The 27,947-nt window shown below is 39.1% G+C and overlaps 1 protein-coding gene across 1 annotated transcript in view; it reads left to right on the forward strand.

Moving 5' to 3' along the window:
* CORIN (corin, serine peptidase) overlaps nucleotides 1-27,947 on the forward strand; it is a gene marked incomplete at both ends in the record, with an annotated part of 155,267 nt that overhangs the window by 49,987 nt on the left and 77,333 nt on the right. The window contains one exon of the mRNA XM_082315508.1: nucleotides 5,436-5,646. Coding sequence (XP_082171634.1) covers nucleotides 5,436-5,646 — 211 coding nt within the window. The remainder of the gene's footprint in view (nucleotides 1-5,435; nucleotides 5,647-27,947) is intronic.

The raw sequence follows: 27,947 nt of genomic DNA on the forward strand, positions 1-27,947 counted from the left end.
ATTTTCTAGTTGAAATACCAGCAAACTTGACCTGGATATGAAAATCAGGCTGTATACTTTCCTCTTCAAGCACTCTCATATACCATGTTATGCTTTGCATAGCTGAGACAGAGGCTTGTTTTGCAGATCTACTACGACAATTCTAGTAAAAATAAACCCTAGCTAGTATCTAGGCCAGTTCACGTTAGCTTTACCTCAAGGCATCATTTAACTGCATTATATTTAGAATGGCTGATGTCAGGAGAAAAGATCCCAGATCTGTTTTTATAGCTCAAGTTAGAAAATGGATGCATTCAGAATGCAGAGTTGCACTAAATTTATTAACCCATTTTTAGAGTAAAGATGTTCTTCCGTTTCTCATCAAACAGGAATTGACTCTGATGGTGCAGTTCAAATATTCCTAACCCTTCCAAAGTGCTTTATGGTGCTGGGCAGCGAGGACACATTCTGCAAAAGCACTGCTTCAGCTGCTGTGAGCAGGCTCTGATCGTACCCACTGGTTCCTGCCACTGCACTGCCCATTCTCTTGTCCTAGAACAAATGTGTTTGCTTATTCAACCCAATGATCTGATCCAAGTGAAATAGTTATTTTTTTCCCTCTTTCTCTCTTCCCCCCTGTGCCCACCAAAAAATTAAAAAGTATGGCAGGAGAGGAAAGGCTGTTTTTTTCAGGCAGGCTAGTGTCCAGAGCTACTTCATTGCATGGCCTCAAAAACATCCAGAATCAACAACCACTGCTGGGTGAGGAATTGTGACCTTATCATTACAGGGATGGTTGAGCGTTTTAAAACAAAAATGATTAAGCAAGCTTAAGCTGCAGTTCTGGTTGCATTTCTTTGGGGCTGCCATAAACATTGCCTTTTGGAAAAGAATGTGGGTGGTTATTTTCAGTCAGCTCAGTCCTCTAGTTCAGTTCACTTTGTGCAGATGCATAGGTAGTGCAATCTGCGAACATTCTGAAGACAAGAGAGGGAAAGGGAAAATACGTTGTTTAAATTAGTTTCAGCAGCACTGAATATGAAACTGTAGACTTGCATTGCAATTGTAGTAGAAGGAGGCCCTTTTTTACCAGTTCAGTCCATCTGGTGATAGCTGGTGATAAACAGAAAACTCTTAATTTAGATGAATGTCAGAAATGACCCATATAATTAGGAACCATGCTGTTCTGATCAACAGCTTTTGCACATGTTGTTATTCCCATTCACTGCTCTTTTTTCCCCCACCTAGGTATTGCCAGAACTAGTTTATGTGCCTTGTATTCCCCATAATTAATGAATCTTTACTGGAGAAGAGAAATAAATAGGTTGAGGCTTTTCTGTGTGTATTTGGCATTTATCTCCTTCTCTGGTCTGCTTACTGCTTGGTTTGTAACATGTTTAGTACTAGTATGTTATACCATCAGTCAGATTAGCATTCTGGCACTGCAGGGCCATATAGTTTATAAAATGCATTTAGCCTGTACATAGAGAACAGAATTTAGCAATTTGGTAGAATAGTTATGCAGTTTGAGGTGCACTGCATTCTTTTCTTATATCTGTGGCTGTTTGTCAGTGTAATTACTCAGATTTTCTTTTTATTTGGAACAAAAAAGAATACTGTTATTTTTACTAAAATATATTTTTACCTTATCTCTTTCATGTTTTATTTAAATACCTACTAAACAAGCAGTCCCTTTTGCTTGTATTTTAAATAGCTTTTCTCCTGCTTTTAATGTCCTTTAAAATAAATTATTCCTTGCTCTTTAGAATGCTGTGTCTGTATCACTGTTTGCCTACGTACAGAGCAGTTTGGCACTGAGCAGAGTTGCCTCTCTGAAAGACGTGTTCCGTCTATCACAAACTATTGGGCTTGATGCAAGAATTAATGGAGGCACTTGTTTTGTGCAAATGATCAGAATAGAGAATTTTTGAGTTTTCTTCTGGTTTCAGCTTAGGTGAAACAACCTTGCTCTGAAATACTGTGTTACTCAAAGTATGACCAACTTACGCACTTGTGTGGAACTGGAGAGGTCCCCTGCAAAGCAATAAGGATATGTCTGCCTGCTGCAGGGTTAGAGGTCTGTGGGCTAGCTTGGAGAGGGCTGATGCATCTGTGCTCTGCAGCTCCATGGGGTGTAAGTGAGCCAGTGGGGTGCTGTTCCTGAGCTCATTAGTCCTGTGGAGAACTACATGTGTACAAACGCAAGGTAGCTTTCCTTAGTTTACCAGAGAAGGTTTTTGAGACTGTAGCACTTGTTACTACTGCAGTGAGAATCCAGGATGTATATAACACTGTGATACAACAATTGCTATTACCTTGAAATTATGCTTTTTGACTCAGCGGTGTGGAGGGTATGGGACACTCACCTGTTGCACTGTAATTGACTTGCTGGGGGAACGATGGAACAAAAAAATAGAAGAGGTGAATTGAGGACCTGTGTTAAAAAGATGAGGTTCTAACCCAGGCACCTGCTTTCCAGAAGAGTCTTCCAGGATATGAAGGTGCCTGAGTTTAATATTGAACTGATGTCATTTTGCAGGAAGGCAAGATTCATGGAACTCAAGATGGATCATGATTCTGTTGCAAGGACAGGTCCTGGGTTTAGTCTCTCCTTCCATCTCTCTTTGTTTTAAAAATTCTTGTATAATTGCTATAAAATTCCATCTTCTTGGTCATGAATGTTGAACTCAGTGCTGTGTTGTCCAGCCACTGGGTACTCCTAAAAGATCAGATAGCTCCAAGGAACTTTAGCTCTTCTCTATCAGGATTGTGTGAACTTTAAAAGGTCTAAAGCAGCCCATGCACATGATCTCAGCCAAAATGTCACTGCTTCTTGGCACATGGCATGGCAGGGACTATTTTGCAATTGTGGCTCAGGAGACACATGATGATTTTGTGAATCATTTTGTTGAAATTCCACCTGTGTAAGCCCTATGAGTCCCCCCTGCCCCCAGTTTAATTTGATTCATTTAAATAATTTCAGTGTGAAATTTTTGTGGGTGGGAGAGACCCAGAATTTTGCCTGGGTATGCTATCCTCTTATCACAAGAGTTACTGAAAAATGTAGTCCCAGCATCAGCAAAAGAATGTAGGCAAGAGGTAACTGTGGGGAGGTTAGCAATTTAAAGAATTTCTGCTGTAAAACCTTCAATATTTTTAATCTTTAAATCAGAACTTTTGTGTCTTCTTGTTAAGCTTTCCCAAGCAATAAAAATGTTGTTAAAAATAATCTTTGCAGTACAAACAAATGGCAATGAGTTTGTTCAAGTACAAAATATAATGCAAAAAATGGAGGGAGATTTTACATTTTTATAGCAGGTCAAGATACTATGCAAAAGTCACAAAGTGAGTAGTCGTTAAAGAGATGGCATCTTTTAAAAGAAAGCTTTGTGATTCTGAAGTGAATTTCCTTCCCTTCCGTCCACCTTTTTTCCCTTTCCCCTTTTCTCTGGAAAGCTATTTTAGTATCACCAGATTTTGGTCTCACAGCCTAACAGGTAGATTTGATGATCATCCTGGTGGTATTTTTCAAAAATACCTGTACAGCTTCAGAACAGAAGTTGCACTGAAAATCACTGGCATGTGGTACTAACTCATATAGTCACTTTTGAAAACTCGACTCTGCAGTTTTGAAAGTTCTCTTAATTTGGAGGGTCACCACTCTTTTGCTGATCTCCCAGCATTTACTTTTAATTCTGAATGGAGAATCTGTCCCTGAATTACATGGAAAAATGTGGTTCCTGGATGAACAGATCCATTAGTCACTGTACTGTGTGAGTGAGGAGAGATTGTAGCAGAAAATGGGTGTACGCTGGTGCTAAGATTTCTTGTTGGCAGTACTGGGAGGTGGGGAATCTTAACATGGATGGACATCCTTTTAGCTTGATTAGAATGAGAGGAGAGACTTGCTTTTATTTCAGTGGGGCAAGATTCAATTCCTTAGTTTTTGTTGAGATTTCTGGAGAGAGAGAAGACAAAGGGGGGAACTTTGAGTATACTCATCAGGCACTGGAAAAATAAGGATTGGTTGTCACCAAGTCTAGATAAAATTTGAAACCCACCTTTTTTGTCCATACCTTCAAAGACATTGCAACTTGAAAAAGCTCTAATGAAATTTTTCTTCATGATGCTTTGCTTTCCCTGCTCTTATGTGAGGTTGTATTAGTCCATCGATAACAGAATTTGCCACTAGTGCATTTAGACAGTGAAGACTGTATCTAGACTGAAGGGTGAGGAAGAGACAGACTTGCTGAACCCTTAGAACTGTCTCCTGTGTGCTTTACATCCCCAGCTTTTATCAAGTCAGGAGGTCAGAACCCACACAATTCTTGGAAGAAGCCAGTCCCAAAAGATCTGATGATGGAAAGGATCTACCCCACTTGGTGCTACCTATGCCCAGTTTGTTCAGATAATGAGAACAGGAGTGCTAAGGCTTGAATGTGCTCAAGAGTTTTCCCCTTTCAGAAAGCTAGAGTTGGGATGGTCATTTAGCATGAGTTTGATTTCTTTACAGCATGATCAGTGGCGGAGTCTGGTCTTGAGAATGGGCTGAGGTCTGTGCTTATTATATAATGTGGATATGCTCTGAGTGTTAAAAAAATGCTTCCAGAACCTGAGTAGATGGCCTAGAAAGGCCTTCATCAAAGTAGGGAGCTGTCATAAATATTAGATTTTAATAGTTTGTTCTTGATGAAAATTCTGCATTTCGTGTATGGCTTGTGAAACTCACTCTTAAGAACTTCATGTAGTAGGTTAACCTGCTGATCATGCATAGCTGAGCGAGCCTACTGCACGTGACAGGACATCAGCACAGAAAGGTTGTTCTGGTAGGTCGAGCATGGGACAACAGTTTAGGACAGGGTAGGTGTTCAATCTGTAAAATCAGATAATTCTATGTTGATAGGATAGGGAAGAAGGACTGTGGAGGTAAAACCATCACCTTGGGAAAAATAGGTAAGCAAGTTAATGATTTTGGCACAAAAGCCAGCTGCAAAGTAGAATGGTAGCAAAAAGAGAAACTTCATGGAGACACCAAAACCAGAGCAGCTTCAGGACCCAATTAGCCTTAATTTTTTTGTATGACTTCCATTCCTAGTTTCAGCCAAGGCTGGCTGTATCCAGGCTATTCTTATGGTGTGTTCATCCAACCTGTGTCAGAAAGAAATTTGTTTTGTGTTATTTCTAGTCCAGTTTTGTAGAGAGTCAGAGGATTGTGAAAACGTCTAAGAGTTTATTTGGTTTTCCAAACTAAGCTACCAAGCTTCTCCACATTCCTTTTTTTCTTAGACACTTATTTTTTGACAGTATTATGATAGCATTACGGAATGTCATCTTATCTGTCAGGTACAGGCATTGCTTATATATTATATGGACTGACTAGTCAATTCAATATATGCTTTGAACCAACTATTAAATGGTGATACTTTTATTCTAAATATATTGTTTTGATTTCACAGGTGCCTGCATAAATATCACCAACAGCCAGTGCCAAATGCTGCCATATAACTACACCACAATAACTTCAGTTTTTTCCATTGTCAAAAGTATTGAAATGGAAAAGTTCCTGAAGTTCTTCAGTTATCTCAATCGTCTCAGCTGCTATCAACACATCATGCTGTTTGGCTGTAGTCTTGCTCTTCCTGAATGCATCAGTGACGGTGATGACAGGTATTTGGGAATGAAAATCAGTCAGTGACTAGAGCCAATTGCAGTAAAATACTCTCTGTCTAATCAGACAAGGGAAGATCCAAACTAAGCCTATGACCTTCTCATTGCAGAGCTCCTGTCTGTCAAAGCTATTCACAACATTTCTGCCATGATAAGCCAGCTGCAATAGAGTTCTCTTAGAAAAAATATTGCTACTGTATGGAATAAAACTGTGATATTAGGGCAGTCAGGCTTATTTTCTTAAAAAAAGGCTGCCCAAAATTCTTGTACCTCATTTCTCCAATCTGGATGTGGTGCAATTAAATGCTTTGTAGCAACATAAATGCATTGGATATTTATAGTATTGGCATAAAGTGTGGTGGCTGTTAGTTAAATTAAACTTCAATTTTTTTTAGTCTTTTCCTTCAAAAAAGTTACTATTTTAAATATATTTTATGGTATTAGATTAGCAGGATGTATTCAGAGTGACATAAACTGCTCGGGAAGCTTAAGCAGCATGTCTTGTTTTCTGCATTTACATAATTACACAGCATTAGTATCATGTGCATGCACTTTTTTCATTGGGTTTGATTTGAAAAAGGATCAGTGAGTTTAACAGTGGTAAAATCAAAATATGGCACAAAAAGGAAAAAAAGGAATTTTTTCTTTTAATATGTACACGATCTCTGAGCTTTCTGGAGGGGGAAAGAGAGAGGGTAGATTTCTTTCTCCTTATTGTCATTTCTCCTTATTTCCAATTTCTCCATTGTGAAATTCAGTGGAAGAGTATATGGCGATTGAATAAGTGATTCAATTAACATAACAAGAACCAAGGAGCTGAAAGCTTTGCCGTTTAGGAGGGATAGGATGCTTATGAAAAAAGTTTTATGAGATGAGGTAAGCTGGTCTAAAATATAGTTGTCAGTGAAAGGTACAGTCCCACTCTAGGCAATATATGTCTGCCATTTCCATTGCACCAGTGTGATTCCTTGATCGGTCAGTTACGCTCACTAAACTGACAGAAAATTTACCGAGAAAAAAAGTGTACAGATGGTTATAGGGATAGGGTTAGGGTGGGGGTAAGGCAGCATGGGTAACGGTGGAACGAGACTGACCATTAGACTGGCTGAGCAGTTTAATCCAAATAGCCTGTGTGCCTATCTTTGTTAGACTACTGAAAACTATTTTCAATTAATGCTGTTTAATTCAGTGCATGATTAATTATAGTCCCCCCCGCTCCAATTCAGTATTAGAGTTGTTCAAGTTAAAGAATCTGATAACATACAGCCTTAAGCTGCCTGCTGTCTCTAGAAATCATAGAACAAAATAAGTAAAAAGTGTGTTGAGATGATAAATCGATGCGTTTAAACATTCAACAACAGAAGAGGCCATTTCTCTGTTGCTTCACTTATTCTGCCTTGTTTGGAATTTGACTTTCACAAACCTTTTGAGAGTGAGTGGTGCATGTCAAAAGTGCAAAGCTCATGAATCAATCAATCAATCAGAGTCATGAAAGGATAAGATTTTTGCCTTTCCTTTTCAGTTTCTTTCCTGAAGACATCTTTCTTGCAGGACGTAAATTATGACAGCTGCCTTGCTAATTTAAAAAGAACAGAAGTTAAGCTAATGTTTGGAACATACAGGTTTTTGCTCTGGTTTTGGGTGGCAACCAAAACACTTCGAGATTAGAGAGTCAGGGTTTTTCTTTGTGTGTGGTTTTTTTTCCACAGGAGCAACCTTCTCCCATGAATTTTTAATGTCAAAGCTGGAACTGGATTTCCACGTCCTGGTTTATGCTCTGGAGGTCACAATGCCTCCCTCCATTCTTATTTTAAAATCTTTTTTGTGGAAACTGTTTTGGCCCCTGCAGGCTGATCAGGAAGAAAGTCCAATGTGAGACTGTAAATGATGCAGGGTTACATTAGAATCTGACTTCACTTTAAGTAATCATATGTCTCCAGAGTGTGTCATGGGTGACACCAAAAAAGTAGGCTGAGGGGCAAACACAGGAAGAACCATAAGGGCGGATTGACAGAGTGCTGGTTTGTTAGATCTAGTTTGCTAAACCTGAGTTGTCCTAGTTTAACTTCTGCTTTCTTCTTTAAAAAGAATACTTTTTTTCTGTAGGCAACTGAGTGAATTTAGTGATTACTCTTTTTCTTGTAGCACCCAATTACTGCAGACAAACAGATGTGTTTCAAAGCCAAGAATAATGATTTTAAGAAGCATCATATCTGCATAAAGTAGTTATTTAATGCCTTCCCTTCCCCTCTCACCCCAGCCCCCCACCTCCCCCCCAATAACCTCTCTCAGTGAGATCTGGAGAAAGCTCATTTTTGGTATGAAAAGCTCGAAGTTACTTTCTGTTGAGTGCAGATACAAAAATGGAAGAGACAGGCCTGGTTTAGGTCTCTTGAATAGGGGAATCTGGGAAGTAGAAACATACTGAAGGAGCAGCAGAAGAGCCACTGTGGAAAGACTCTGATGATAATGAACGGGGATATGTCCATATGCTGTAGGCCTTTTTGGGAACTATGGTTGTTTTTAACATACAGGATCACAAAACATACACTAGGTATGGAGAACAAGTGTTACTGACACTGTCACTTGTTCCTCCAGTCAATTACAGCTGTTTCATGCTAATTGCCAGTGCATCTCTGATCATAATTTTTCATCTATTGATACTTCTTTGTTTTATAGAGCAATTGTTTCAAATTTATGTAAAGCATAATTTGACAAATACTGCTTACACAGTAGAGAAGAAATGAAACTCATGTGATGCTGAGATGTCTATTCTTAGGTATTGTCGAGGGAGCCTGTGTTGGCAGCTGCAGCCATGGGAGCAATAATTATAACAATGCATTACAAGAAGTGACAAGAAGGAAAGTTACAAACACTAATCTTTGGCATCCAGTGTGCTGTCATTACATAGCTTTGCTCTGATGTTCAAACTTATGTCTGTTTCACATTTATCTTTCATGTGTTTATAAGCATTGCATTCATTAACACTTGAAGGAGATTAAGTTTCTAGGCAGAGAGCATTTCAGTGTTTGTGTACACACAGTGTAGTTAGGTACTGGGATTTCTGAATACTACCACAATACTGATGCTCTTAAAAATTGTTCTTCTGTATGTTACTGCAATGAAAATCATGTGCAGCAGTACAAATATCTTCATTTAAAAAGCTGTATTTAATTCCAGCAACTGGATGTACAAACAACTAGCCTGCTCTTTTAAGAAAACATATAACAGTACCTTTAAAATACTACTTTCCAGTAAAGGTAAAGTTTGAAAGTACAGCTAAAACCTGTGTGAGAATGGAACATGAAAAGTTGAAGTGCAATAAGACTTTTTGCTTGCTTATTACTTGCTTATAATTTGGATAGTAAGAGACCGTTTATTTAAAGGCATGAAACTTCTTCCTCCTTGGGTGAATGGATGAGATCTTTCCAATACGACTTCAAAATCAGACTTAAAAAAACCCATCTTAACACAGTCCAGCAGCACTGCTAAGAGTACATGACTCAGTCCTGAAGAGTAACACCAATGATGCAAGAACATCTTAAACTAGTTGATGTGCTTAACTAGTGACTTCTAAAACATCCAAGGTCTTTGTCCTTTTGGGTAGCATTAGTCTGCAACCTCTTACCACCAAGTGCAACACTGATACTTGTTGTAAGAAAGGTCTTAAGTGAGTTGAGATACAAGGAAGGAGAGGAAGAAAATTGCTTTCAAGTCCTCTCTTAGAATATGGAAAAGAATCAAACTTCATAGAGTAGGGGATCTCTGTCTGTCATGTTTTATATAACCTATGAACGAGATCAGCGATGTGGCTATTTCCCTTTTCCTGCTTTTGTGAACTGCACTCAAAGTTTATCCATGTTCTCTGTTTCTCCTGCTTACAGTGAAATTAATTTTTATTTGATTTTCTTTTATCACAGTGCATATTTAGACTTTTAAAAATATCAAGACATTATATAAAAACTTTTTTAGAGTTAATTGAGGCTTTTGAAGTGTTCAGGAGAAAAAGTTGACTGAGTCACATAGATCTTGTTTACATAGCTAACTAGAATTTTTATTTTAAGACTTTGAACAGGAAGCTATCAGCATGCATTTAAGTCAATATCTATTATGCAAAGTCCATAATGGGTTTAATTGTGCATGAATGATGTATGAATATGTATGAGTTTGGATAGGCAATACTCCACTGGCATGTTTCAGTCTTGTTTTAATCTAATCTACCTAATTTTGGTAACAAAAGCAGGTAAATATGCCAAGACAAAATAGCAGCTGCTAGGAACTCTGGGTAAGCAGTCTGATAAGTAGTCTGTGACGTGGCTGCTATGCTGTCTTTTTATAATGCTCCTGCCTGGAGATGCCAAACTGTAGTTGTACAGATAACTTTGCCACTCTGCAGCTTTTAAGAAATGTTTAAATTTTACACATTTGTGAAGTTACAGTTTCAGAGTAATTTTTGAAGTAACTGTATTGAGAAATCCTCCTGGAAGGACATTTAGAATTCCCTATCATAATCCTATCTGCTATGGTTTCATTAGAATTGGTGCTACCTGATTTAAAAAGTTAAACTACAGCATTGGTGACGATCACTTACCAGTCCTCTGAGGAAGAAGGTGGGATGATTTTCTCCTACGCCCCCACTGCCTTGTCTTTTTACGTTCTGCTCATAACTCCATTCAGTATATTTCTTGCCATGACCCAAGCATATGGGGTGGAGGCTGCTTTCAGATGCTTCTGAAGTGGCTACCAGTTGTTTCCTGAGTTTGCAGTCTGGTTTTTCACACCCTGTGGGAGTTGTTTCATCCTTTTAATATGCTTTCTTTTTGATGGTGCCTCTTTAGATCAAGCAAGTTAACATGACTCAAAGAAGCTATTCCAGCTGGAGTTTTGGCAATGGTTGTCTATCAAGGAGATCCATCTATTCTATTCATCAGCCTTGAAACAGTTTATTATAAACTTTGACTTTTTAATCATGAATAAAGCAGAGGTGATGTTCAGTGGATGAAGTGCTTTATATCTAGAATGTTTGAAATCACATGTGTTTTGTTTTAAATGTTGCCATGTCTTGGCTTTGAGCCCTTGGGAATCCAGCAGACCGGTTATGTACAAGAAAACACACAGTTGTAAAATCTGCCTTTGAATACCTAACCGAGTCATAATCAGCCTTCAGTTTTTAAATCTTGTTGTGGTTCATGTAAGCACATTTGTGACTTGAACCACACAACCTTGGAGATCCAGCTAATGCAAAACATGTATAGCCAAATCCTGTCAAAAGTAAACACAAAAATTAGAAGGGAAGTGAGTGTGATAAAGTTGTGAATGCTTGCCCACACAAATAGTGTGCTCTGTCTGCCACTGTTATTCATTTTTGTGTCTTTCATGGTTGATTTAAAGCATTCTACAAAGGAAATTGATATAATTGTTACTGTTTAGCAGAAAAACTGAGGGACACACAGGGTGTGTGGTACTTAAGAAAGCCCAGACCAGCAGAACAAATGAATACTTTTTTCTTTCATTGTGCCCTTTGTACCAGTCAATATGCCTTCTGTAAGCTGTAATTTCACCAATGGTTATAATAATAGTAATTGCATGGTCTAATTCTTTCAGAAGTAAAACGTTGAGGGTAAAGTTGCTAATGGTAGATAGTCAACACGCCATGAAAAACATGTAGTGAAGTGTTTTCTGCACAATGTAAATACTCAGTTTCAGCTCCAGTCTGCCCTCAAATTGATAATGCACTAATTCAAGGTGAAATAGAACTGATTTACAGCAACAAGAAAGTGAAATTATTGGCAGGTGTAATGCATGGGGTAGAGATTCAAAGTATCAAAAATGTCTGTTTAAGGTATCTGTAAAATTGCAGTAAACAGTTCTTGTGTATTTTTGGAAATATTTGTGTACAATAACAGATGTTATATGCAAGGTCATGATTGAAACCATGTTTCAGTGAATGTGCTGAACATACCTAAATTCTTTTCCTAAGTAAAAGGACAGTCAATCAAATCAGAGATAGTTCAAACAGAAAATTGAATAAGTAATAAATTGATACATATGAACAAAGAAAATCTACAACATGCAGATTCAGAAAGTAATGGAGTATTTGCATGGAGAAAGGAATTAGAAGAAAACAAATCATCAAACCCCAACTCATGCTCTGAGGAAGGATAATTGTTCAAGAAACAAAATTTTATTTCTGCTGTCCTATGACTAGAACACGTTCTTCATGAGATACAGGTGAGACATTGAGTTAAGAAACAGCTGGTTTACATCTGACTTCGAAGAAAGGAATGTTCACATATTTCTGAAAGATTGGCGTTGACCATCTTGCCAAGAAACAAATGAAAAACTTGAAGAAACAACATTCAAGAAGTAGCATTTCTGAAGATTTGTCTTTCTTCTCACTGCAGTCTGTATTACTCATGAATAATTTCATACTTCATGAGGTTTTTTCATTAGTATTGTGTAACTGTTACTTATAAGGCAAAAAAAAAAGTGCTGATGAGAAGAGTACACTTTGCATTGTCCCTCAGAACTCAGACCTTGAAGTCAAGGTGTCATACTCATCACCTTAGGAGCCATTACTACTTGGTCCCAAGCTGAGACAGTATAAAGGTGACAAATACAAAGTTTGTTTTTGCAAGGAGTGCTAGGGAAAGTATAGGTAATGATATGGCATTGGCCAAAATGCCTATATTTAAAGTTGATTAACATGTTTTCTCAGATAACCCTTTCTCCAAATGTGTATAATTTGGGGGGGGAGGGCACCATTTAGATTTTTTTTGTGCCTAATATCTGTCCTGAGCAAAAACAGAAAGAAAAAATGTGTTGCTTATGAAGAAGCATTCCTGTAATCACCAAGAGTTCCTAGTATCTCCAAGTATTCAAGCAATGTAACTTAAAATTTGGCAGGGAGGTTGCTCTAATAAGTGGTAAGCTCTTTATCATGACTGTTGGAAGCTAGGAGGATAAGGGAAGTAGAAGAGAATATGTGTTTACTTTAGAGGAACTTCTGTGTATAAAGTTTATGTACCTATATATACCTACAGAAGTTAATCCCCAAATTTTGGCTTACGTGTCTCTGAAAAATCATGGAGTCTCTGAAAGCTTCTCTGTCAATGTCATGGCTCAGCTGGTGTGGGTGGGCCTAAGAAAGCCTCCATGTCACTGACCCTCCCAATAGCTAGGGTTGGCACTGGAGCCAGGTACAGGCCCCTACATAACAGGGCCTGAAATTGTCTCTGATGCCAGGCTCTTTTACAGTTATGTGCCAGTAGATGGCAGATGCAGTGTAGGGGAAGGACAAACCAGGAACAAAATATAGGGAAAGCAGGACAGAGAAATTAGATGCTAGAATGTTTTTCCCCCATTCAGAGGACTGTCTTTTCCCTGCCCACAAATAGACGCTGTTTACAACTACTGGTATGTATGATCTGTAAAGAAATCAATGTACAGAAGGAAAGGATTGCTTAAGAAATTAACTAAAAAATTAAAAGCTAGAAAAGTAATATAGAGATATGGGCAATGGTGTCCTACATTGGCCAGAATGATGTCTGTGGTCCAGTGGGTGTGAAGCCAGTGTTGGCCATAGCAGGCAGCATCAAACTTGCACACAGTGTTTCACCCTCTCCACTGATCTGATGTAGTGACCGTGAAAACTCTTCCAAATCACAGATGAATCGTCTTTCAAAGTGTGTGTGTTGGGGGGAATTATGGATAGACCGGAGTTAAAAGGTTATCAAGCAGAGAAACATTTCTGAGAACAATCTGGGCATGGAAATGTCCCTTTGAAAAACATATTTCACAATGCTGCTCAGAGGAGTTCAGAGAAGGGAAGGAGGCAGAAAAGGAAATCAGGAGGACTGGTTATTTTATGAATGCATATTTTACTGATTGATTGCCTCCAGCCCTGTTGTCATAATGATTTGCTGTGTGCATTATCTTTTATAAGCTGTGGTTTCTGGTTTCTAAGTTGGTATGTTAACTAGGGATCACAGGTCATCCTCCTACACATGCAATATATTATTACTTATAAATAAATACTGATCATTTAAGTAATTGAAATAATTGTTTACAACAAATCATAAAATGAACAAGGCTTTTTGTTAATGCTTGTTTGGCAATTTAATATATCTGCTAGAAAAACACGCTTTGTTTTTACAAAATGAGATTTCATTTAATAAATGGCAATAATTGTAGGACAGGAGCTTTCAGTAAAACCTTGCATTTTCACAAACATTTCAGGAGTATTAACACTGATAGTTTCCTATCAATCAGACTTGTGCACCTGGACTCAAAACCAGAAACAGATAGACGAGGGAACATTTTATCTTACTATAGCAAAGCTCCTCTAGTAGATATGAGTACACCGTCTTGTGCAGAAGTTAATAAACAAAAGGGGTTTGGATTGAACAGTGGTTAAAGGATTCTACAAGAATTCATATGCTTTTCAGCTCATGTTTAGCCTCTTTTAGTGCCCAGCTTACTAACAAATAACTTTTAAAGCATCTGCAGTTAAAAACTAATGAGAGTTCAGTTAGTGAGACATGCTAACCTTTCATAAGTTTGTCTCTCCTGTGAGAAGTTACTGTTGCCCTGCTGGAGACCGTAGCGGTAAGCACGAGGCTTACCACTCGCCGTCTGAGCAGGACAGGCAAATTAGAGTCATAGGATCATGCAGGTGGGAAGGGACCTCTAGTCCACCCCCTTGCTCAGATCAGGGCCAACTTTAAAGATGGATGAGATTGCTCAGGGTCATTTCCAATTGAGTTTTGAGTATCTCTAAGGATGGAGATTCCACACCCTCTCTGGAGAACATGTTCCAGACCACTGTTCCATGGTAGATTTTAAGTTGATACAATTTGGTAATGCTGTTGAAAAAAATCAGTCTTATCCTATTTCCCTGCTTGCTATTCTCCAGCTCAGCGGTGCCCTTTCCATGTCCTGGCAGGAGTATTTGTTCAGCTCCATGACATACTGGATTAGGAAACTGATCTGAATTAAATTGGGAGTGACTGATCTGATTCATTGTGTAACAGCATGAAGTGTCATGCTGGCACAAAGAGGGAGGGAAGAGAGGTGGGGAGGAGTTCAGAAGCCAAGCTGAGGAGGGGTAGGACAGCTGCTTTCTTTTTTGATGACATCTGCTTCTGCCAGCTTGAAGTGTTTGTGAAACAACTTCAACATGAGGAAGCAGCATGACAATGCATTACAATGAATTTCTACTCAACAGAGAGGAGTCTAGAGTGTAAATGAGTGATAGGTGTGTCTGAGATTCTTTAGGATTCCTGACAAGATGCAGAAGTTTTAATTTAGACTGATTCTTGAGGTCTTCCTTTCGACAGTGCTCTGAAGTGCACAGGGAGTCCTGGAAAGCTATGTGAAATTAAGGGTGATGACAGTGATCTGTGGAAATGGAAGGCTGTCCTTTAGGCACAGTGTTGTTTTGGGTGCCTTTATTATCCTGGTGATACAAATAGTTAGAGCAGCTGTGCAGTGTATGATGTACTCACTGTTATTCCAGAATTTCTGTAGCAATGCTGTGGTTGAAATAGCTTTGTGTGATTCAGAGGACTTCCGTTTCACTGCGACAGCTTGTCTTTGCCATGTGTGAATTTTGTTTGCCAACATCAAAAGATCTTGTAACCCGAATTCTTAGGTGTATTAGGAGCTTCTTTTTTGCAGGAGACATTTCTATAGAGTAAACTAAATCAACAGTGTGCTCAGCATTTGCATGAGAAATATCAGGTGAGACTTTTCAGAAATTTGACTTCATTTAGGAGAAGTTTGGGCAGATGGTACAAGATTGTAAAAATAACTCATAACTGCAGCAATATTCTCAATAATATTTATTTAAAATGATTCCTGGCTGAACTATAGCTCTAATGAATTCATTTACTACATCTTTCCTATTTTCACTGTTATGTTTGAATCAAGTGATGGGATGAGTAAGAGAAATCTGGAAGGGCTGGCTGCTTTAATCAGGACAGATCCTCTCAGCTGGTTATGGTCATCATACAAAACACATTAAATGATTTTGCTAGCTTTTTTGTGGTAATAATTTCAATACTATAGGGCAAAATTTATGTAGCAGTTTGCTAAGTATGGTAGAACAGAGAAAATGCTTCTGCTGTACATGGTATACATTAGGTGTTTTTTGATTCTTATGGTATTATAATAAGCTCAGCTGTTACGTATGGTGCTGTCATATCCAGAAAGTGACTGAAGGGTCAGAGTGGATTTCTGGATTTCTGTTTTTTGCTGATTCCAGATAGAAATGACTCCTTATTTTGGTCAAAATAACTTATCTGGGTTTTGTCTACAAAATAAATGATTACACTGACTAAAAATTCTAAACTGCATTGTAGAGACTGTATGTGTCCATCCTTATGGATATCGGCTGAGTTTGGCCACATTGAAGAGCGTTGCTAGGCCTGAAAGAGATCTTAAATTCAACAGCAGCTGCTGCCTCCTTTATTCATTTCTAGATGGATAAAAGGAGTCTTTTTAATATAATGGTATCTTTGGATTTCTTCCCAGTTCCACTTTCACTGGAATCAGGAATTTATATTTCCTGTGTGAGCTCTTTGATGGTACTCCTGGATATCAGTGATCTGTTCTAAGACTTTTGCAAGTGTAACTCTTTAGCTGTCTCTTTTCTGTACCACCAGATACGGCAACTATTAAGGAATAGTTAATTGGACCTGTAATTTTTAAGAGGAAAAAATATAAGGCATCTGTATGGACCCATGGCACAAATTCCAGTCCAATTTTTTCATTTTATTTGAGTCTGAGACTTGTGTTCTCATAGCCTATAAACAGATTGCATGCTCTTCCATGCTGCAGGCAATCCATTCACTATCTCCATCTTTTTCATTCTCATTGTATAAACCAGGCCTTTTTCAATCTCTTGGAAAGGGCATTCCTCTTGTGGCTCATCTGTAATTGCCAGCCACATGACAGCAGATCAAATATTCATGAGTGAGAACTGGCTTTCTGCACTAGCTGTAAATCCTTATACTCAGTCCCTGTAGGGCAGATGAGTGGGCACCTAACAGCAATTCAGCCAATTAATAGTAGGCCCTTAATCTCGTGTAAACAGCTGGATCCATTCTTCAGTCTCCCACCTCGGGGGAACTGAGCTGCTGCTGCCTTTTGCCAGGATCACCTCTGAAGCCGTTTTTCTCCTTTAAGATGTTAGGTGTTTCTCAGACTGTGGGTCCTACGTAGTCCTTTTACAGGTTAATTATGCATCTTTGTACTTAGACATAGGAACCTGCTTCAAGAAAACAGTACGTGCATTTGAGCTAAAAACAAGGTGGGAGGTCAGAAACATATGTGTAGCTAGCTCTGCATTCAATACTATGAAGCGTTGCATGGAGTTGAGGTGCCTTCCCTAAATGTTGCTCTATGGATTCAATATGAGTTTGTAAAGTGAAATAACCACAAAAATCTAAAATAATCTTGCTTTCTTTTCAGAGTTTATTACTATGTAAAGAAGCAAATTTCAGATTTAAACCCATCTCTGGAGACAAAATAGAAAAGAAAATGCAATCTTTCCAAATAACTTGCAAGATAAAGATGAAAACCAAACAATGAAAGACAAAAATACATTATTTTCTTCATTATGTGAAATTGAAACCTTAAACAGCCCATTTATTTACAAATCCATGAATCAAAAAGTAGTATTGAGATTTTTATGAGCTTGCCACTCTGTTCAGTGGCTCTGAATGTGCTGGTCTGCATGTCGGAGTATTGTCAGAGGGTACAGAGAAAGGTTTCACAAGAACCAGCACTCTAAAAGACGGTACTGCTGGGTGTAGGTGTTCGCTCTACTGTAGAAACTTCCTTCTGTGACATGTATGTTCTGTGGAAGTCTTTACTGTTAGAAAATCCCCCAAAGTATTAATAAGAATTAGAACTAACAACGGCTGGTGTGTCAGCTTGTCACTTCAACTTGTTCGATTTCAGGACTGTAGAAACGCAAAGGATAATCTCAGTTTTCTTCTTCCCATAGTTTTTGCATGTTTCCTGGGTTTTTCCATTTCTCCCTGACCCCCTCCCCCTGCCCCAGCAGGCTCTCACAATTGTATTACCGGTTCCTTTACTCTGCTGCAGACCTTAGGTCTGTCATCATTCTTAGCCTGTGTGCCTGTGAATGCTACAGTGGATTACCCCGCAGTGCTCTATAGCAAGGCTGTAGTATGATTAATATTTCCTCTGGTAGCCATGCCAGTTTAAACTTTTCCTTAAACAGATTTGGCTGAAAAAGTAATCCAGCAAAATACCCTACAGTTATTTTTAACTTGGCTCAATACCTGAAAACGGCTTACTGTGTGGCCACAGAAACAGTTATCCTGGAACAACTGAAGGGATGGAGTTGGGGAAAGAACAGTAATGAGGACCAGCAGTAGCTGAAAATGTTCATCAGTCTGCCTTCAGTCAGGTTGTCTACTGAACCGCAAATGTGACCTTTAGCCAGGTGCAGTCAACCGTTGTGTGTTCTAAGAGTGATCTTCGTGCTGTATTTTCAGCTCTGGCATACCAGCTTCGTTTATAACCTTTTGCAAGTCATTTACCCTCTATTGTTTCAATCTGTAAAATTGCAATAATGAATTTCTCAATAGAGCATGGCTGTGGCAGTGCTTTTACCAGTGGAGATACTAATGTGAAGATACAAAGAAATGCTATAGAAAATAATGAGGACTAGATATATTACAGAATTTACCAGGTTGCATGGAGAGTCCCTGCAGGATGGTTAGTTGTATATTTTATTTAATGCTTTTGTCAGCTTTAGCAATTTCTACCTCTCCCTCTCCTGACAGCTTATTCTTGCTTTCCCTGTATCCCTTTGGAGGGGCCAACTGAGTTATCAGATGAGAAAAAAAAATACGGGTTTTTTTTTTTTGGTCATATTACTTTTCAGCTGAATCAGTTACTTGACCTGGCTTACTGTACAGCCTACAAACAGCTGTTATTGCAAGACTGAAAGCAGCACAGAAACAGACACAGACATTTGGGACCAAGAGCTGCATATGCTGCTGCTGCTTCCAGAAAAGACACATCAAGAGCCATGCCCTCAGTGGCTGCTGAGTTTCAGAGCCAGACCCTTGAGCTACCTTGAACAATTGTTCCTTAGAAAATCTGTTAAGTTCTGCAGCAAGAGGAAAATAGTTGCCTAAAGGATCTTCCCCCTCCTAACAGCTTCTTTGATAGTTTCTAGTACTCAAAACAACCACTTAAGTGACTTACAGTCTGCTGATGAGCCCTGTGCATGGTAATGTGATTGCAAAGAAGAAAGTCAGTTTTACAGAAGGAGCAATTTCTGAAAAGAATTCATCTAAAAATGTAAAACGTCTTTAAGTGAGTGATAAGGACTAGATCCATGTAGGACTATAATCAGGCAATTTGAATTCCAATCTAAGTGAACTCTAGGTGATTGGCATGAAGAGGAAGTCAGATCATCTGCTCTCAGGCAGTGTGGAGCCTCTTTGGAAGCTTAAAATAAGTTAATAGTTTTAGAGAATATACTGTATCGTATATATCTGCTTCAATGAATATTTAATATAAAACTCTTGATAAATAGCTTCTCTGAAGATACCTTATGCAAATTAAAAACCCGTATTTATTCTTGTATTGGGTTTGCGTGGCAAGGTTTTGGTAGTGGGGGGCACGGGGACTACAGAGGTGGCTTCTGTGAGAAGCTGCTAGAAGCTTCCCCTGTGTCTAATGGAGCCAATGCCAGCCAGCTCCAAGGTGGACCCGCCGCTGGCCAAGGTGGAGCCCATCAGTGGTGGTGGTAGCACCTCTGGGATAATATATTTAAGAAGGGGAAAAAACTGTGCAATTGCAGCAGGAGAGAGAAGTGAGAATATGTGAGAGGAACAACTCTGCAGATACCAAGATCAGTGAAGAAGGAGAAGGAGGAGGTGCTCCAGGCGCCGGAGCAGAGATTCCCCTGCAGCCCATGGTAAAGACCCTGGTGAGGCAGGCTGTCCCCCTGCAGCCCATGGAGGTTTAACAGTGGAGCAGATATCCACCTGCAGCCTGTGGAGCACCCCATGGTGGAGCAGGTGGATGCCCGAAGGAGGCTGTGACCCCGTGGGGAGCCCACACTGCAGCAGGCTCCTGGCAGGACCTGTGGACCCGTGGGGGACCCACTCTGGAGCAGTCTGTTCCTGAAAGACCGCACCCCATGGAAGGGACCCACACTGGAGCAGTTCATGAAGAACTGCAGCCCGTGGGAAGGACTCACGCTGGAGAAGTTTGTGGAGGACTGTCTCCCATGGGAGGGACCCCATGCTGGAGCCAGGGAAGAGTGTGAGGAGTCCTCCCCCTGAGGAGGAAGGAGCAGCACAGACAACGTGTGATGAACTGACCGCAACCCCCATTCCCCGTCCCCTTGCACCACTGGAGGGGAGGAGGTAGAGAACTCGGGAGTGAAGTTGAGCCCAGGAAGAAGGGAGGGGTCAGAGGAAGGTGTTGTTTAAGATTTGGTTTTATTTCTCATTGCCGTACTCTGATTTGGTTGGTAATAAACTAATTTTCCCAAGTCAAGTCTGTTTTGCCCATGACGGTAATTGGTGAGTGATCTCTCCCTATCCTTTTCTCGACCCATGAGCCTTTCGTTATATTTTCTCTCTCCTGTCCAGCTGAGATGCGGAGTGATAGAGTGACTTTGGTGGGCAGAAAGAAATTTTTATTTCTTTTGGTGCCATATGATTCTTAAAGTTGATATTTCTATACAGCTGAAACAACTGAAGTATGAACTTTTAAGTGTGGGGAAACCAACCACAGAGTTAAAAATATGTCACATATCTGTTCTTTCATCAAACTCCATCTTCAGCAAGAGTTTTTTTCCATTAATATCCTGAAGAGCAGAATCGTACCCTAATATGTTATAACCTGCTTCTGTTTCTGCCAGTGGCACCAAATAAATTATGGTAAGATTGCCATAGACCTGCCAGTTTATTTTAAAAATGATTGGTCTCTAAGTAGCTGTAAATAAGACTAATCAAGATGGAGATTTTTAATCATCTTTTCATCCTCCAGTAGATTAAGCAATATGTCCATACTAAACTTGATCATTATCCAGAAATATTTAATTTATGGAGCACACATGACTGAACATTGAAACTGGGCCAGATATTGCAGTAATTGCTGGATAATCCCATGTTTTCTGTTTGTCAGAGCTTCTCTAGAGACTGAAAATTCTACTTGGTGTACTTAATCACTATGCTGTTGTCTTTTAGAAGCCTAGTAATTTCTGAATTATTATTGTGCGGTATACATATCCAAACATTTACACTGCACTGTAATATTCAAATGGTGGACTGCATAAGCTGAACAAATGAATTGAACTTTTATTATTTGTGATTTTTTCATATAGATGTAAATAACTTAATATGCAGATGAATATTCTGAAAAAAATTACTGATCTAACATTTTGAGAAACTTTTTAACTGTTATGTGTAACTGTGCGTAGTTGTATTTTAATATAACTTTTTACTATTATTTGTAAAATTCCCATTGAAATGAATGGTCGGTATGTTTAAAGACCTTTGGAAACAATGAAACTTTGCTATAGTTACATTTGAAGAAATTAGCATCCTCATACTACTATTACCTGATGGGTCTATGTCAGGCTATAGCTGCAGTGTGGTGCTTTGGAAGTTAATGATTTAGATGTGGGACAGGGAGAACAGAGATCGTATCAAATACTTCACACTTGTATAAAACTTCATCTGAGAGTCCTCAAGAACTGTTTGTGGTGTTTTTGTTTTTTTTTCATATAGCAGCCACATTTGTACAAATCCTAAGAGCAGTATAGACTTGGTTAGCTGTGGTAAACTCAAGTAGATCTCAGTCACAGACTTAAATTCAAGCAATGCCCCTGCTATCAATTCTTTGGGGGGAAAAAAAGCAGAATATACTGCCTTCAAATTACTATTTGTGATCATCAGGTATGCTCCATTGGACCAGTGGGAACCATTTACAGTTAATAAAGTAGAATCACTGCTTACTTTTCTTTTCACCGTAATGTAATTTTGGAGTGTATTGTGTGTTTTCCTAAAAAATTAACAAAAAGCTAACTCTAAGCATATCAGTCAATAAATTAAATGGCTAGCATCCACAAAGAGATCAAATCAATACTCCATTTTAGTTATGTGGCATCTTCTTTCTTACAGATATTTTGGAATTCAGATACCTTCCCTAGTAAGTAGCGGCTTTTCTTTTGGCATGTTCTGTTATAAGGAGCCTCTGTTAAACCAGTGGGTCTGCTCATGTGAATACCTCTGCCCACATGTGATTATATTAATATAACTTTTTAGAAGTAGTGGATCAGTTAAAAATGAAAAGCTAAAAACCATCCAGAACTCTAAATGAAAGTGACTGGAGACAGTCACTTGCCTTGTCAAATCCCCTTTATTTAGGGAATTTTTCAGGCTCCAGTCAGGAGGCAGTGATGTCTACTGCAGAGCTCTTGCTGTGCTCTTTCTTCCTCTCCGTATCAAATAGGTTCTGTGAAAAACAGAAGAGTATTTTAGAACATCTTTATCTGAAGAGCCATTACAGGTCAGATAGTAAACTTTTAATTTGCCAGTACAATGTGCAGAACTAATAAGTGGCAGCTCTTCCTGTCATCAGGAGGGACCATTTGTTCTTGGTTTTGTACACAGCCAGATATGTGCTTTATGGTGCTGAAATTTTCTGCCTTTCAACACATCGCAATCTGGTGGTGAAAAGCACTATTTTAGAATCTATCTGCTTCTTTCCAGGCTGCTTCTTTCCATAAGTAAGCTGCCAACTAGGAAGCTGCAAGAGACAATTTTAGAGATAAAGGTCCTTGGCTTGTTTCTGCGATAACTTCAGTACTGCAGCATGTAAAGTGCATTGTGTGGAAGTCCTTATCATTACCTGGAGAATATATCTCTAAAGATAATCTGTTTTGAAGCAGTGATTTCAACTGGCGTATGTAATGAACTCAGTAGCAACACTGGAAGCACGTTCCTCTTGTTAGATACTAAGCAGAGAGAGAAAGGCAAGCATACTGACTTCAGAATACTTATGCAAGTGAATGTTTTGCTTTACACCAATTTCTTCATGTTACCACTAGTAGTCAGGCAGCTCTGGCAGCTTTTCATTCCTTGGTTGTGGGGTTTGCTGCAGTATCACACAGTTTGTAATACTACTGTGTTTTTCTCTATTACTGTAAAATGAAACACTAAGTAAGGGAACTGTTGGGTGCTCCGGACTTTTTCAGTTCAGGCCACTTACTTGTGCCTGAACATGGAGTTCTAGCCATGTTTTTGGGGTAAGCAGGTACAACCAAGAGTCAGACACAAAAAGAAAGATTATATGACCTAAGTGGGGTACTAGGAAAAAGATCTTTTCTATGGCATTGTGAATGGTTATGAGTGACGCAAAATGGCATTTGCTAAAGCCCAAAAGGTTCTGCAGTAATTTAGGTACAAACTGCAAATAGTTGTGTTGAAAATTTAATCAGTGTAGGGGTACAGGAGAAAACATGTTAGATGTGGTGTGTGGAATCTAAATGTGGCCTCGATGTGAAGACACAGAATGAAGTGCAGGCTGACGGTGATCCCCAAGATGCAAATCTGAGTGACAGATTGACTTATTTCTCGAAATAGCCCTTTGTTCCCTCTCAAACACTAAGACGACTATGTATCATTACAGTAAAGAATATGGTAAGGATTCAGAGTCCTATGCATTTATATTTTTGCAATAAATTAGCTATTTCAAATATGACAACTTTCATTAATGACTAGAGTTACTATAATTCACTTTAAGTAAAATATTTAGAAGTGTCTGTGCATGTGTATGTGTGTTTGTGTTTTTATACGTATTTATTTCTGAAACTTCAAACGAGATATCAGAATACTGAATTGTTCTTGGCTAGGCAATTTATTTTCTTTTGGATAACTACTTCTGTAATAGTTCTTCAAGTTGCTTCCAAATTCCAGTAACATAAAGAATTTGCAGTTTGCCCAACATTATGAAAAATTTCAGTATATTCAGTTCAACTTCCTTATTTTATGTTAGTTTGTGATATTTCTTTCAGTTTTGTTCTCATTTTCTGTGTGAATTTCCCTCAACAGACCAAATTTAAATAGCTCAAGCAGTAAATAATTTCATTTTACTGAAACTGTTCATTGTTATCATGATATCCCTTGTCTCTTCAGTGGAGCGGAAGTACATTGATTATGTATTCGGGGCTTTATCTAGTTATGTCTTGAAAACATGCAAGAAGGGAGACAACCTCTCTGGATTACCTGTTTCACTCCCTAATTTCATGCTGAAGAAGTTCTTTATATCCTGCCTGAACATCTCTTGTTTCAGTTCACGTCAGTTGTCTCCCATCCTCCCACCATACACCACTGTGAATAGCTAGACTCCATAACCTCCCCATGGGTCCTGAAGGGTGTAGTGGTTGCTGTTACCCCCAAGCTGTCTCTTATTCTGACTGAAGGAGCCCAGTTCCTTCAGCCTGTCCAACAGGTGAGTGTTCCAGCCTCTGACCAGCTTGGTGGCCCTCCCCTGGATTCCCTGCTGTTTATCAGGGTCTTTCCTGTATTGGAGCAGCCAAAACTGGACACAGTATTCACAGGCAGTCTAACAAGTGCTAAACAAAAGGGGACAATCATTTCCCATTATATACTGACTGTGTGCTCGTGTGATACAGGCCAGGATGCTGTTGGCCTGCTTTGCTGCCAGGACACACTACTGGCTTATGCCCAGCTTGCTGTCTACCAGGATCCACAGGTTGTTTTCAGCAGAGCTGCTCCCCAATCAGTCAGTATCTAGCCTGTATCATTGTAGTGGGTTCTTTCTTCCCAAGTGCAGGACTCATCCTTGTTAAACTTCATAAAGTTCCTCTTGGCCCATTCTGCCAGCCTGTGTAGGTCCCTCTGAATGGCAGCTCTACCATCTAGTACATTGTTCCCACATTGTGGGAACAGTTTGGTGTCATCTGCAAACTTGACAAGAGCACGCTTGGTCACCTCTTCCAGGTCCTCGATAAAGATGTCAAACAGGACAGGTCCCAGTACTATACACCTAGTTATTTTATCATAACAGGCAATCAGGCTGGTCAGCCATGATTTACCCTTGATAAATCTGTGCTGACTGTTCCTGATGATCTTCCTGTGCCCAGAAATGTGTTCAAGGAAGACTTGCTCTGTGATTTTTCTCGGGACTAAATCAGGCTGACCAGCTTGAAGTTACCCACCTGGACTTTTTTGGCTTTTTTTTGAAGATGGGTGCAACACTTGCCTTTTTCTAGTTGTGATGAACCTCCCCTGATGTCCATGAACTTTCAGAGATGACAGAGATGGGCCTTGCAAGAGCACCGGAGAGTTTGCTCCGCAAAACTTGGGTCCCATGGACTTGTATGGGTGAAGTTCTCTCAAGCATTTCTGAATGTGTTAGCTGTTTCTGTAAGGGAGCCATACTTAACAGTTACATGTATTTCTAGGTCTCTGTACATGTTGTTCCTTCCATTGAGAGTTGGTTGACGTTTTACACTTTAAGCAGTTTTGTTTCCTTTCAAAATACCGTGCCAAATGACCTTCCAGGTCCATGTAATGTTGTTTAGCTGAAATTCACTTCAGTGGCATCACTTCCTCTATGGAGTCTTTCTGGAATTTAATGGTCATGATAAGAAAATCATGTATGGTAGTGGTGGTGGCAGCTCACGATTATGATAAAGGATATACTTGTTTAGGTACAAGTAACTCTCTGATTTTCTTTATTTGCAGTGCTGTTGGTAATCTTAGCAGATGACCCTGAGGTTATAGACAATGAAGACAGTGGACATTCACAACTGTATTTCTGAATTAGACAAGAAAATTAATAAAAAACAAGGCATGCCTTCCCAGTCTTGGTGTTCACTGTTTTTTTTTTTTTTTAAATATATATAGTGTAGAATAAAATATTATATTATAAAGTCAGAGGTATCATTAAGAATATAATAAATACACATTAAGTTAACATGCTAATCATAATTTAAACATTGCATATTTTAGAAATTCATCATTCTTTTTTCCTGAATGACAAAACATTGATTTCAAGCTAAGTAAAGAATTAAAATTTATGTCATACTTTGTAATAAAGCAAAGCCAGCAATGCATAGTAATGCTTTCAAAAAAATAACATTTTACTTGCAAGTCAGAGCCAGAGTTACATTTTTTCATTACTTTCTTAGGAATAAATGCCCCAATTTTAATTATGCCTGAGAAAACTTAAACTGTTTTAAATGTGAATGAGATCTTTCCTGCTTAGAGCATGTACGCAACTTCTGCTCTTTGGTCATTGATTCTTAAGTTATGAATGTACATTAGCTTCTTGGTCTTCTGTTGGTAATTTTTTGTAATATTTTAAGAAATGCTAAAAGCACTGAAGTAAATTTGCGGAAGGAATCCACACGTTGATAAAATGTAGTGATGGGGCATTAGGTACTTGCATGAGAGATTTTTTTTTTGCCATTTATATGTCTTCTTTCTGTTACCTCATCCAGAAGGCTGACATAGTCTTCTGGCGAAGACTGCTCAGATGTCTTTCCTACTGTGTATCCAGGCCTCTCTTCTTCCTAATTTTTGACAGTTATGACACACTCTCTAGCTCTAGAGGTTATGGAAGGCTGTCATGCTGTCAAGTTGGAGTTTTGATATTTATTCAGTGTGAACAGGTTGGTGTTAGTAGATGCCACCATCTAGCTGCCTTAGTGCTTCTGCTTTCCAGCAAGAAGAGCTGGGTCTTTTTGACTTACCAGTCATACGGATGAGAAAAGTGTTTGTGCAGGCAGGCAGCACATCTCATTTGGGCTGTGTTATTTGTTTGTGTGTGTGGACTTACAGATGCAATTGCACCTGCTTACTGAGAGGCTTTCCTCCACTGTGCTCCAGTGATAAGTTATGTTAGTCTGTTTGACAGCTCTCTCACGTGACGAAGACGGTACTGATCCTTGCTGGGAAAGGCATTGAACACTTCTTTATAGCTAAGACTAATGTTGACTGTTGCTAGAGCTTTTCCTCTGCTCCACCAAAATGGTTTTCAGATAAAAGATTACTGGAAGCTGGCAGTAAAGCAGAGAACTGTACGTGTGGATGTTCATAGAATCATAGAATCGTTTATGTTGGAAAAGACCTTTAAGATCATCAAGTCCAACCATTAACCTAGCGCTGCCAAGTCCACCACTAAACCATGTCCCTAAGCACCACGTCTACCCTTCTTTTAAATACCTCCAGGGGTGGTGACTCAGCCACTTCCCTGGGCAGCCTGTTCCAGTGCCTGACAAACCTTTTGGTGAAGAAATTTTTCCTAATATCCAAACTAAACCTCCCCTGGTGCAACTTGAGGCCATTTCCTCTTGTCCTGTTGCTTGTTACTTGGGAGAAGAGAGACACACACTTTGCTACAACCTCCCTTCAGGTACTTGCAGAGAGCGATAAGGTCTCCCCTGAGCGTCCTTTTCTCCAGACTGAACAACCCCAGTTCCCTCAGCTGCTCCTCATAAGACTTGTGCTCTAGACCTTTCACCAGCTTCCTTCCTGTTGCATTATGCTGCAATAGTCTGTGCTGAATTACAGCTGCCACATCTTTGAAATTTCTTGTCTTTTCAAATCTTGACTAACTTGGATAGCATTGTGTTACCTGTAATCTTGTAACTTTACTTTTTTTATCCTTTTCCAAATCTGCAGTAAACATGTTAACAGATTTTCTAGATTTTTTGCTTGACTTTGCTGACTCTAATTATGTAGACCTGGAGACAGTTCATAGCGATCTATTTTAATGGGTTTCCCTATGTACACGTAAAAGAGGAATAAAGAAAAAATACATATGCAGGTATATATCTCAGAATAAGAAATAGACAAGTGTGCTGCATTTAAACTTGTTATACTTTTAAACTTGTTATACTTTTAAACTTGTTATACTTTTAAAATTGCTGATTTGTAGTGCTTTTCTTAAAAAAAAATGCAGTTCAAGTCATGTTGGTATTTATTGCATTTGATCTGACACTCAGTATGTTTTGACCGCTCAGGGGAAATAGTGTAAGAGCTCATAAATGCTAAAAGGGGGTGGGGGGATATAGTGCTCTCCACTGTGCGTTCCTACAGTTTATGTCCGGTGCTTGTTGGTTCTCTCCATGAGCAGATTCAGCACACTTAAGTTGTCAGAAGCTTACCCAGTCAAACACATGAAAAGTTTTTTTCCAAGTTAATGATTTTGTTTATAAGCTCATGAAAGTGTTTGCTGAAGTCAGAGAGGGATAGGTCTGCACAAGTGTA

Source organism: Platalea leucorodia (assembly GCF_965183815.1).
Source record: "Platalea leucorodia genome assembly, chromosome: 6".
Classification (NCBI taxonomy): Eukaryota; Metazoa; Chordata; class Aves; order Pelecaniformes; family Threskiornithidae; genus Platalea; species Platalea leucorodia.